Source organism: Pteropus alecto, unplaced genomic scaffold (genome assembly GCF_000325575.1).
Source record: "Pteropus alecto unplaced genomic scaffold, ASM32557v1 scaffold270, whole genome shotgun sequence".
Taxonomy (NCBI): Eukaryota; Metazoa; Chordata; class Mammalia; order Chiroptera; family Pteropodidae; genus Pteropus; species Pteropus alecto.
This window is the reverse complement of record NW_006430735.1, coordinates 2,970,236-2,982,794: the sequence shown is the minus strand read 5'-3', so window position 1 is coordinate 2,982,794 and position 12,559 is coordinate 2,970,236. Positions and strand designations below refer to the sequence as shown.

Genomic DNA, 12,559 nt, shown 5'->3' with positions numbered 1-12,559 from the left:
GAAAGGTTGCTGTTTATGGAGTGCTGGAGGCTAAACCCATGGTCAGGGAGAGAGAGACTGAGGATTCCAAAATGGACAGAAGAAATGTTCATCAAAGACAGTGGGGAGCAGGAGAGGGCACAAGAAGAATGAACAACTTCTATCCTGCTGAGCCAGATGGCGATGTGGGCAGGGTGAGGGAGGGCCTGGAAGTGGTGGCCCCAGAAGCCCTCTGGGCTCACAAGTCTCCCTGAGGCTAAGCAGCTTAGAGCAGACAGGCCAGCTTAATTTGAGCAGCACCAGATATGAAGGGAGCACAAGCTCCTAGGTGCAGTATCTCAGACACTCCTCATTATCTTACGTTATGCAACTGTGACATTACCAAATGGTTCACATGTAGGAATCCAGAACAACATACTGCATTGAATATTTTCCATCTATTCGAGTCTACCGACACCTCCTCCAGAAAAAGAATTCAATTGTTAATGAGTTCTGAGGGCAATGTTTTATGGTACAAAGAATAAAGGTCTTAGAGTAAGGCTGACAGTGTTTAAATCCTGGATTCTCCCACATTCTAGTTTTGTTACTTTAGTGTATTTTATTTAACTTCTCTGACAATCGGTTTTTTCTCTGTAAAATAATGATAATGCTACCTGTAAGGTTACTGTTAGAATTAAAGATAATACATGAAAAGTGACTTGTGCAGTGCTTGGAACATGGGTGTTTTTCTTTTTTATATATAAATAGTAGTTCTTATACTTAGTAATAAATAATAAAATAAATATTTTCATATGTATATAAGCTTTATTGCCTGGAGACCACATATTCCACCTCTTTGTTGGAGAGAAGTACATAGGATCTTGCTTTTCTTATTTTTTTATTATATTAGATTTCTAAAATTCTCTCTTTAGTGGTAGAAAGAGAAACATCCATATATGTATATTTTCTTTATAGATGTAAAAAGCATGCTTTACAGTTTTCATACATTTTAGAGACCATGAGAAAGCTTAAATTTGAAGTCTCCACACATTGTTTTTTCTCTCTCTTGTTCTAACCACACTCCCTACAAAATGATTTATAACATATGAATGAAGCCAAACTCTCTTAGGAGCCCAAGGAACCATCATGATTCCACATCTTGACCCCCATTTAACTCTTCCCTATAATTCACTCCATCCTCAGAATAGGATGTAAACATGTTGAGATTAAAATTATTTTCGTATACATGCTCCCAAACTCTTCTTTCCTGAGGCTCACTAGAATGCCTTTGTGTGCACTCAATTTGCACCCTTTCCTAAACTTCTAAGGAGGATTCTGCTATTGCCAAATTAATATTTCAGGATTTTGTGATGCAGAATTATGAGAAAAATTGGTTGAGTAAGAGGGTGAAGTGTTCCCGTGCTAGAGCTGGCAGTGAAGAAACTGGCAATGGAGCTTGCTGAAGATTGAGCAGCAGAGTGTATATGAAAGAGCAGATGGGAGAGGAAGGGCATGTTATAAAGAAATCCATAAATTTTGTGTAACTCGTCTTTATTCCAGAAATGAAAGTAAAGGCTTGCTGTTATTTTGAAATTAATTTTTGATTGTTGGACTGTATTCCTGTGAAAATGCCATTATTCTGAGACTGAACCATGTGGGTCATAATTTTTCTAATTAGTCTTATAAGGGTACATAAATTCTTGTAAAAATAAGTCATAATTCAATGACCACTTGGAGAGATGGCTAGATGATTATATTGCCTACAAAGAAAGACATGGATAAGAAAAACAGCTTCAGTCCGTGGTTCCCAAATCTTGGGATACATAAGACTTACCTGCGGAGCATTTAAAAAGTAGTTTTGATGCTATTGTTTTGGATTGAGGTCTAGAAATCTGCATATTTTGTTGTTCCCACATGATTCTGATGCAGGGAGTTTATGAACTCTAGCCTGGTTCAAGGCCAATGGGTGTCTGACATCTCCAGACAGTCTTGTGTGCACAGGAACTCCTGTAGCTCAGCTACAAAACTCCGAACCTAGTGTTCCTTCGGCTCTCCCCAAAGATTTTGGAAATTTTCTATTGCATTTTTTCTAGTCATATTTTCAGGGACATCTCCTCATCATCTCTGTGACTCTTATTCCCTACTCCCATCCTTGAAATCTATAGATTAATTGAAGACATGTTTTTTTGTTTTTTGTTTTTCTGATTTGCTGCATAAGCATTTACCTAAAACCTTCTCCGACACTAACACAAGCTATTTAATTACATTTACTGGGGTCAGCTCACCAACGCAAATTTCTACAAAATCTTAACAGAAAGAGATTTGGAAGGAAGAGTTGGTCATTGATTGTAAGAAGTAATTTGCTTGGATACATAACAAAATGTTGAAAACAGAAAATATTTTGCTTAAGGGAGCTTTTGAAGAGGCTGCGCTTGTCTAAGTAGAAAAGTTTCCTCGCCTACAGTCAACTTGGCCATAGATTAACCAGGCCGTTCATTTTAAAACCACGCAATGAAAATACTAACTCTCATCTCCAGGTAGGGTTTTCCCAGAGCTTTCAGAGCCTGGATTGGAAGTTGTTAGGATCACCCATCCACTGTGCCTAATTGTAAAGTACCAAATATTTTAAAGGAAACATTGTTCAATCTAGCCTGTTGTCATTTATCATGCAGGTGACACAGAAAATTGTGATCACTGAAGCGGGACTCATAAAGTGAAACAAACCATCACAAAATATCAGGTTTATATGTGAACACTGGAGAATCAACTTTGTAACAAGCCAGCTTAGTCTTTGCCAGGAGGATGCTTCTCTGACCTTTTGGTGAACAGGCTTAGTAATTACTCAAGTAACAGTTGTATTAATTGGTCAGCCCTAGAGATACAAGAGGAAGACCTGGGAGCAGATGTGTCCCTGGTTAGATACTGTCCACCCAGGTGATATCTTATACACCTGCCAGTCCTGTTTCTGAAAAATAGTGGTCATGTCTTGTCATATCTGGATATATAATATCTTGATGTCATCTTAAATAAATTTCAACTCTGTGATAACATATTTCCCTTATCCCTGATAGGGATTAATAAGGTGGTATTAATGAGCAATAGGAAAGGCAGATGGAGTAAAAGTAAAAATCACTATACATTTTATATACTTGAGCAAACTTCCTTTAGAAGACTCATTCATTCAGACTCCCATCTGTTAGCAGAAGTCTTATCTCATAAGAAGTATTAAAGTTGTTGATGGGGTAGAGATGCCTAAATTATAAAATGTAAAAACTCTAATGCTCAAATTAATTTTTAAATGTGAATTTTAAAAAGTGAAATAATTTTTAAATATATATTCTATACTATAGAGGTGAAACATCCACAACGTAGCAAATTAATAAATGTAATACATTTTGAAGACAAAGTTATAGATAGTGATTAACACATTGGCTTTCAATATCTGAGGTGTTGTAGTCATCTTTAAAAAAAGGAGGCATTGACCAGCCAAACAGGCTTTGTTTCACATCCAGAACCACTGGTGATTTCTCAGTTGTTTTTCTCATAGACTTGGTGGAACTAGACATAAATGCTTGAGACTCAAGGCAAACACATGTCATTTCATAGAGCAATAAGTCTAAAGCCCTTTATTTCCAAAAGAAAAAGTAATTTGTGTCATATCTTATTTTGTAATTAGAATTAGACATCCTAAATATTCCAAAGAGAATGCAGCTGAAAGCATGTCTTGGGCTGGATGTGCTACCATCGGCAACTGGACTCATGGGAAAAGTCACACAACTATCTTAAGATAGTTGAGCATCTGGCTGAACACAGTTTAAAGTGTGTGATTATCAAGAATGACACAGACGGTTTCTGTTTCAAATGAGAATGCTCTACCAATTTAAAACAGAATGAGAACTACCTAAGCATGTAACCCTTTACTAAAATTGACTAATAAGACAAAATCTTTATAGAAGAGGTTCACAAATATTGATTCATGCTGAAAATTATGCACTTAAAAGGAATCCTGGAATTTAACAGTCCAAAAAGATCAACCAGTTTATCTCAAAAGGAGTACAGAATTAAACTATTTGATGTTTTCCTTCTATTAAAAATTAGTACCCGGTCTTCTCCATGAGTGGATGGCAAAACCTGAAAATATTGAGGAGAAGACAACCACTGTAGGGTGTTCAGTGGTGAGGACTCAGCCTTCCATCATGGCATTTCAGAAACTTTTTTTTTTTTTGGCATAGTAAGTAGATATTTTCTCTAAAAAGCACTTACCTATATATTTAAAGTTACTCGTTTCTATACATATTACCAATGTGTTTGTCTGTTTGTTTTTTTAATGAAGCCCTAGGGAAAAGTTCTATGCTAAAATCTTGTGGATTGTATTAAATTTACCAAAGGTTCTACTCATAAACAATGAGTAAAACAATTGTTTTTCTTAATTACTTATTTCTCTTTCCACCTTGCTTTCCGTAGGATGGATTTATTGACTTTTTAGAGTTTATTGCTGCTGTAAATCTAGTTGTACGGGGAAAAATGGAGCAAAAATTAAAGTGGTATTTTAAGCTGTATGATGCTGATGGAAATGGTTCTATAGACAAAAAGGAACTACTGAACATCTTCATGGTAAGTGAAGTCATAAAATGTCCTCTATAGGACATTATATAGTTAATTCAATTCTCCTTCCTTATAGAGCTGGTGACAGCTATGTGGTTGACTATTTTTGAGACATAAATTTGGAATTGTGGAAACAATGTAAATTTCACTCGTATTGGTTACTGAGGGTACAAATGCAAATCGATGTTTTTTTGTTGATGCAGTCCACTCTGAAGTTTACAAATTTAGCAGGTATTGTGATAAAAAACTAAATAAACATGATGTTCTAAATCTTTTTTCTCTGCCTCAGTGAGCAACGAAAATACAGGATAGTTTATATAACAAGAGACATGGACTAAGAATAAAGGTACCTGATGACTATTCTTTCTGGAAGCCTGACTAAAGTATTTCTGATAGCTCGGGGGTCTCAGAATCTGTCTATCTCTAAAGTTTAATATCTGCCAATGGAGTAAAGATAGTTATTATCATTATATGAGATAAAATTAATTTCAGAGTAAAAGATGATTAAGTGGGACACTATACCTAAATGAAGATATGAAGTAAAATAAACATTATAAATGCAATACGTTGAACTTGTAACAGAATCAGAGTTAGAATCAGATGTCTTAGAAATGATCTGGTCTGAATTCTTTCACTTAGAAATGAAGAAGCTGAGTTACAAACATAAGACATAGTAGAAATATTAGCAAAAATACAAGAAAAAATAAATGGGTAGAACCACACTTATAATGAAATGCCTCAACAAATGGACAAAACTGTTAAAATTAAAACTATTTAGCAAATGTAGTGTTATCAACATATGGAAAGAATTCAAAAGTATGATAATACTAATATTGCTTCCCTTTAATCTTACATAGATCATTCACCAAAAAAAATACTAAGAAGCACTTTGTAGTCAAACTTTATAAGCATTAAATTCAAAATTTGTGCATCCATACTACAGGTTGCAACACAAAATTGGGAATCTAGGATATTCTGTAGAGAGTGCTTAACCTCATGTAAATTTGAAAATATCTTTTAAAATAAATATGTTCAAATTTATTTTTAAAACATCAAATGTGTAATACAGTATGTAAATATTAAGGGATGCCTCTGAAGCAATACCAGAGCAGAAGTTCTTATCCTGGGATCTGTAGGTCTATGGCCTTTAGGAATCCTGGAGGCCTTTGAAATTGAGGGCAAAATTTTGCCTGTGTGTTATCCATTTTAGGGAGTAGAGAGAGATTCATCAGACTCTCAAAAGAATTAGGAAGAGCAAAAGGATAAAAGTGATTTTGTCTAAATATTATGGGAAAATGTACACAGATTTTCATTAGTTAAAAATGTTTAACTTAGTGAGTCAAGGAAAGAGATATTAAGTAGCTAATTTAGTTTTTCCTTAAAGTGTTTAGAAAGAGGATAAAAAGGAAATAAGGAAACTGAAATAATAAAAGGGCAGAGCAGAAATTAATAATTGGATGCTGTTTTTCATCAATTAAATTAATAAAGATTAAGAACAATAAGATATATTTCTGGCAAGGGCACTTTAAGGAGAGCCACATTACACACTGTGGAGAAAGTATAAATGTATACAACATTCTTGGAAATTTAGTAGTCTGCATCAAGAAACTAAAATTTTATCTTTATTTTAAAGTCAATATTATTTATTTTAGTTCAGGAAGAACAAATATTAATGTTATTAAGATGGAAATTCTACGATTTACATCACAAACTCACTTAAGACAGTAAAAATAAAAAGCAAACTAAAAAAGAAAATTTTAAATAAATTAATGCAATGGAATATATAATTTTAAAAAAATTAGTGATCTACAAACATACTTTCTATATTATGGCAAGTGAAAGAGAAACAGCAGGGTAAAGAATAATACATGTTATATAATGTAAGTTCTCTCAACACATGGTAATGGAATGTTAAAACAGAATTCAGCCCAGGTATTAAGAGATCTGAAGTAAGTACTAGATTATAGACAGAATTTAGAAAGGAAGTAGCTATATCTTAATCTCACTTCAAGGGTATAAAATGGTCAAGAGGAGGGTTTTTGAGAAGGATTATAGGAAAAGATTTCTTGGGTAAGAGTCCTCAAGTCAATAGTGTGGGGATTTAGGGAGACCACTGGGATGTGGATGTACTCTACAGTTTGGGAAACACAGTTTGGGGAGAAATGTGAAGCAGTAGAGGGATAAAGTTTAAGAAGTATCTGCATTCCTAAAATTTGTTGGGATGAAGGAAGCTTGGGTTTCTCAGTGGATCAGATAAGGGCCACTGTGAGAAGAAGCTGTCATAGAGTCATCTTGGATCTTGTCCAAGCTGAACTACTTGGAGAAGTAAAGAAACCTTAGAAGAAGAAAGCTGAAGATGGAGCTAGAGAATGGTTCTCAACCAGGAGCAATTTTGTTCTCCTCTTCCCCCTGGGGACACTTGACAATGTCCAGGAAGTTGGGGAGGATGTGGTGCTAGCACTATCTGCTGTTTAGAGACTAGGGCTGCTGCTAAACATTCAACAGTGCACGGGATGATTCTAAACAAGAAAGAATTGTATGATCCAAAATGTCAATTGTGAGAAACCCAAATATGGAGCCTCAAAGGATAAGGCGAAATCAAAATGCATGATTTATGTTTAGAGAATTGCAGGAGAGAGAGTCTCAATAATGAAAAGGAGATGGGGCGGGGGGTGCTGTCCTCAGAAAAAGAGTGGACTTTAAGCATCTGCCATCCAGAGAGCCATGAAACTTGATAACCACGACAGTATCTGCCAAGTCAGAGCTCTCTTGCTTCCCTTTTCTCTCCTATCCCTTCCTGCTCTCACTTAGAAAGTGGTCAGAGAAGGTCTTAGCAAAATTCAGGAGAAAGAGCATATGATAAATGAGGAAGGAAACAAGGAAACAAACCTCACCTCCTTGCCCATCTCCCCACCATGCTTCTCCTATAAGAAGAAGCGGGAAGACACGGGACACACTGACAACACCCTCCAAAAATATTACCCCTTTTTAAGCCTCATCAACTTTTTACTCAATCCTTCACTCATACTTATATTACCAGGAGGTGGCTAATGGACAAATCCTAGAAATTTCATAATTGTTTATTATAACTTATACATACGGTCTAGTATCACTTTAGGATGTGAGACTATTAGCTGCCTAGCCAAATTTTCTAGGCTTTGGGGCCTCTGCCAAGGCATTGAGAAACTCTAACATTTTCATCTAATAAGCGTAAGGGATTCAGAATTAGTAATGCTTGGGAAGCAGCAATAGAGAAAGTCATATTTAAGATCATGCCCTCTAATTGAAATATGTTGCCAGCAGTTTTTCTAAAGATTCTTTGATATTCAATCAAGATAGATATATTCAAATTCCCAGGTGACTAATTCTTTCTCTGTCTCTCTTTCATTTTATTGTTAAGTTTCTATGTCAAATATGGGTCATTTAATTTAATCACAGGGCGGAGGGAAGACAGTAGTGAAATCTTCTCTCTAGAAAATCTGAAAATGTAATTTTCCCTGGGTCGCCTGACAGCTTATACAATGAAAAAATGCCAGCAGGTGTGAGAGAAGTTCGATGTCTTTCCGAGGCATACATTCTTGTCTTTCTAGCAGATCATTCTGCAAAAGGGTAAAAAGAACCAGAGGTGCCCATGTCAGAACCCAGAGAGAAAGCACTGGTTGCTTACAGAACGTAGTTTTTAATTCATCCATAAGATCAAAGATAATTGGTCTAAAATTGAAAACATTGTCTGTTTTGAGTCTGAAATTCTTATGACAGTGACCACTACCACTTTTTGTCCAGCGGGCTCTTAGTATCTTCTGTGACCTAATATGTTGAATGGATTAAACCTCAGATTGTATTCAGTTAATTTAATTTCCAAGCCCCATTACTCAGAACTGACATACAATCTTTTTATTTATTTTTTTACAACTATAACACGTTGGATAGCAAAACTGACATGAACACATCACAAAATTCTGTCACATTGGGGTAGAAATGTCACAAAAATGTATTTACTTGCAGCAAAATTGAACTCTCTGATTTAATTTCTCTCTGCAGACTGTACAAACTCTCAATGGCCAGCAAACTCTGAGTCCTGAAGAATTCACCAGCTTGGTGTTTCATAAGATTGATATAAACCATGATGGTAAGGCAGCTACTCTCCTCAGGCTCACTTTTCTTACAAACTAGATGGTGGTTGTGGTGGGGGGAGTGCCATTTAGATAAAAGCATGAAATTTCAACTGAACCCTAGCTGCGGTATCATTTCAGCTTCATAGTTTGACCAGCTCAGTGTTTTCCAGTTAATGCCACGCAATTGAGTAAATATTCATTGACCGTGTTTATATTCAACACGTGATGCTTGCACTTTGAGATATATGAGGAAGAGTAAAGGGAGATAACAGAAAAAGGAAAGTAAGAGAAGCTGAGATGAAGGATCCTCTGCCGTTTGCTCTGGGACATTTTACAGTTATTATTTCCTTTCTACTAGAGGTTTCTCATCAACTTATGAATAACCGTTGGTTTTCCCTAGTGAAGAAATCCTTCCTTCAATTATGCTATCTTCTCCTATCAGATTTTTTCTTTCCCTTTGATTACACAATTCTGGAAAGTGTTGTCCATACTTGTCTCCATTTCTGCTCTTTCTACCTTTTCTACATCTTTACTCTTTCTGCTCATTTCTTTGTTTTTCCTTTCTACCCTAAAATCTGGTTTCCTCTCCGGATCAAAAAAAGTGTGCTTCTTCTTCAAAGATGGAGTGGAAAGGGAAAACACAGATATTTCAAAAAAGGGGGAGTATTTATACCAATGGCTTTAATATCAGTAAACTGGTAGGTGAGCATATTGATTTGAGACTGAGGCAGCATATCTAGGAATGGTTCTTGAAAAACCAGAAAGTTTGGAATTGTGTAAAAAGTTTGGAATTGTGTAATATTAGTAAGAGATTTTTGAAAAAGAATGGATATGAGATATTGGGACTCCAGCTATGGAGTCATCATTCCACAGTAACTTTTACCACAGAATCCACCTGCCTACAATGAGTCATTTCTTATAGTGAACACTAGAGAGCAATAGAGACCTAAGTTGAGTGTGGCAGTTTGCACTAGTTGAAAGCGGAGGCTCAGTCTGGCATGATGAGATGACAAAGGAGGCTGGGAGAGAGGTCAAATTAAATCGCCATTATGAATGAGCCAACTAACTGGACGAGAGTATAAGTTTTAGAAAAACAACTTTACCAATATCAAAGCCATTTGGTGTAATCACTCATGTTTAGGTCTATGTGGATCAAAATTAAAATAAGTCAGTTTATGTGGATGCTTGCAAAGAACAGGTTCAGATTAACCAGTGTTGATAAGGAAGACAAGTTAAGCCAGAAAAGGTCCAGAAAAATGGAGAATAGAAGGTTTTATGAGTCTAATGAAACCTTAATTGGTGTCTGATGATCCAGTGAATGTTGAAACCAAAGATAAAGGTCACAACACACCAAGATGCAACCAAAAATGGCAATCATCTAACAGGAAAAATGCTGTAAGTTTTCTTCCACTTTGTTTCAATTTTTAATCTTAGAGGTGCTGCAGGATGGCAAGGAGTAAAGTAGAGAGAATAAACCATTTCAGCCAGGGGGCTGAAATCATTGATCAAAAGATGAGTATTCTGGAAATAGATGGGACATCACAAATGTTTAAGACTTAGTATACAGTGAATTTCAAACAGGCAGGTCAAGTATGTTTTAAAATATCTATAGATCCTGCTTCTGGTGCTGAGAATAGGGGAATAAAAAAGGTGACCTTTCATGGAGAAGTATGAGGATTGTGCTATCTTTAAAAAGAGGCTTAGTTTCTATTAGTTTAACGGGACAGACAATGTGTCCCAGAAAACAAGAAAATAATTCAAGACGCTTTGTTTACTATTTAAGTAGATTCCTTAAGAACACAACATAAGCAACCAAAGGGGAATATGGTTGGAAGAGGCCTAGAAATAGAAACAGCTGGGTTGAAAATGGATGTGGATCTGGGGGAGTGAGGTGTTGTGCTTAGGTGATCACTGCAGTGACCTGCAGTTAGGAAAATGGGCTCTTTGACCTAGAAGAATATGTCTAAAGAGAGAAAATGCATTATGTTTTCTGGAATAGCTTATAGAACTAATCACACAAATTATTTCCTCTGATAAAACTTGTATTTAAAGATATATATATGTATATACATATATAAAAAATCTCACTGATTTTACAAAATGAACATATCAAATAAACTAGCTGCATTTTGAAATAACAATAAACCACTGTTTCTTGGAAAATGCATATGCAGAGCTAAAACATAGAATTTGCTTTTATATGGAAATTATTGCAGGTTGATATATCATCTCGTCAAGAGACAGTTGGGTCATTCCATGTAGAAAGTAGAAGGTAGAAATTTGTAAAGGGGGTCAAATATATGGTGACAGAAGGAAACTGACTTTGGGTGGTAAATGCAGAATGCAATATACGGATGATGTATTATAGAATTGTACACTTGAAATTTATATAATCTTATTAACCAACATTACCCCAATAAATTTAATAAAATCTTAAAAAGAGGAGATACTAAATTTGTACTGTTGGACAAAGATAACTCAGTGCACCAGAGGACAAGAAAGAGAAAGTAATGAAGACGTATAAGGTTGATATTTGCATAAGTGTAAAAGGATTTTGCCAGTATTTGACAGAGGAGAATAAAATGTTTCATTCACATATAAAGAGAAAGCACCACAGAGGAGAATATCTCTTCATATTTGTATAAGCCTAAATATATAGACCTCATATATGATTTTAAAATTTTTATTATCATTGTTATCAAAACATCAGTGTTAGTAGAAATTAAATATGCCAGAATCATGTTGACTATGTGCCAACATATATAATTTTTGAATTCTCAAAATGAAAAGCAAACACATCATTGGTATCTGATAATCCAGTGAATATTGAAACCAAAGATAAAGAAGATCACAACACACTGAGATATAACCAAGAAAACTTCAGGAACATATGTGAAAACCCCAATTTGACTGCATTTTGTTTTTTCCAAAACAATGGCCAACATCAAATCTAATGGTGCAAAAAAATACACAACTGCTATGAAGTCTTCTGTACATAATTATCATGGTAGCTAGCAAATCAAAGTTAGAAGATTAATAGAAAAAGAGATATAGAATTAATAATTAGAAAATAAAAAGATGAAGAGCTATAAGCTCCATGAGGACAAGAACTATTTCTATTTTACGTACTTTGGTATTTCCTGTGCTCTCATCCTTCCTGGCACATAGTAGGTACTCTATAAATAATTGTAATGAATGAGTGTCTGATAAGATGTCGTATGGAAAGCAAAGGAAGAAATAAAGAAGAAAAAAGCACGGTATTCAATACTACTGGTAGGAAGAAAGACATCTAGGAGGCTATTTTGGAAACTAACATATGTATGCATATGCATTGTAAATTTCATAAAATATAAACATGGACTGATTAGCAATGGAAAGTGAAACTGAGAGTCCAGAAAGAGATTAAAGGGGGATTCTTTTTTCATGACATCTTTCTATAGTTGAATTATACCATGAGCGTATATTATTGTTATAATTCAACAAGATAGTTTTATTCTTATATTATGCATGAAAGCATCCAGGAAGGAGAGCTGGAAGAGAAGCACAAAGACAGAAAATTGAAGCTCAACATTCAATATTATTGAAGAATGAAAACGGAGAGGACAGCGAGACAAGTCAGGATAATTGATTGAGCATGGAATTCTGCAGACTTTCCTACAGACAGAATAGCTATTCACATTCTACTATGAGATGCTCAGGAGTCGTTCTTGACATGATTTAGGAAGATTTATAGATGCCGTTCACAACATTAAGTGCCGAAAGTGCCCAGGCAAGTTTAACATAGTGCCAAATAGCATGAAGACGAAGAAGACTTAAGTGGCTCATAATGATAAATCACAAAAGTGGAAAGAGACAAGAGGCCAAAGGGGAAATGAAAGAGA

General features: G+C 35.3%; 1 protein-coding gene across 1 annotated transcript in view; it reads left to right on the top strand.

Annotated features, from left to right (window-relative positions):
• The window catches only part of GUCA1C (guanylate cyclase activator 1C), a 29,269-nt gene that overhangs the window by 13,186 nt on the left and 3,524 nt on the right, over positions 1 to 12,559 (top strand). Inside the window, exons 2-3 of the mRNA XM_006905491.2 lie at positions 4,423 to 4,572; positions 8,605 to 8,692. Of these exons, the coding sequence (XP_006905553.2) occupies positions 4,423 to 4,572; positions 8,605 to 8,692 (238 nt within the window). The remainder of the gene's footprint in view (positions 1 to 4,422; positions 4,573 to 8,604; positions 8,693 to 12,559) is intronic.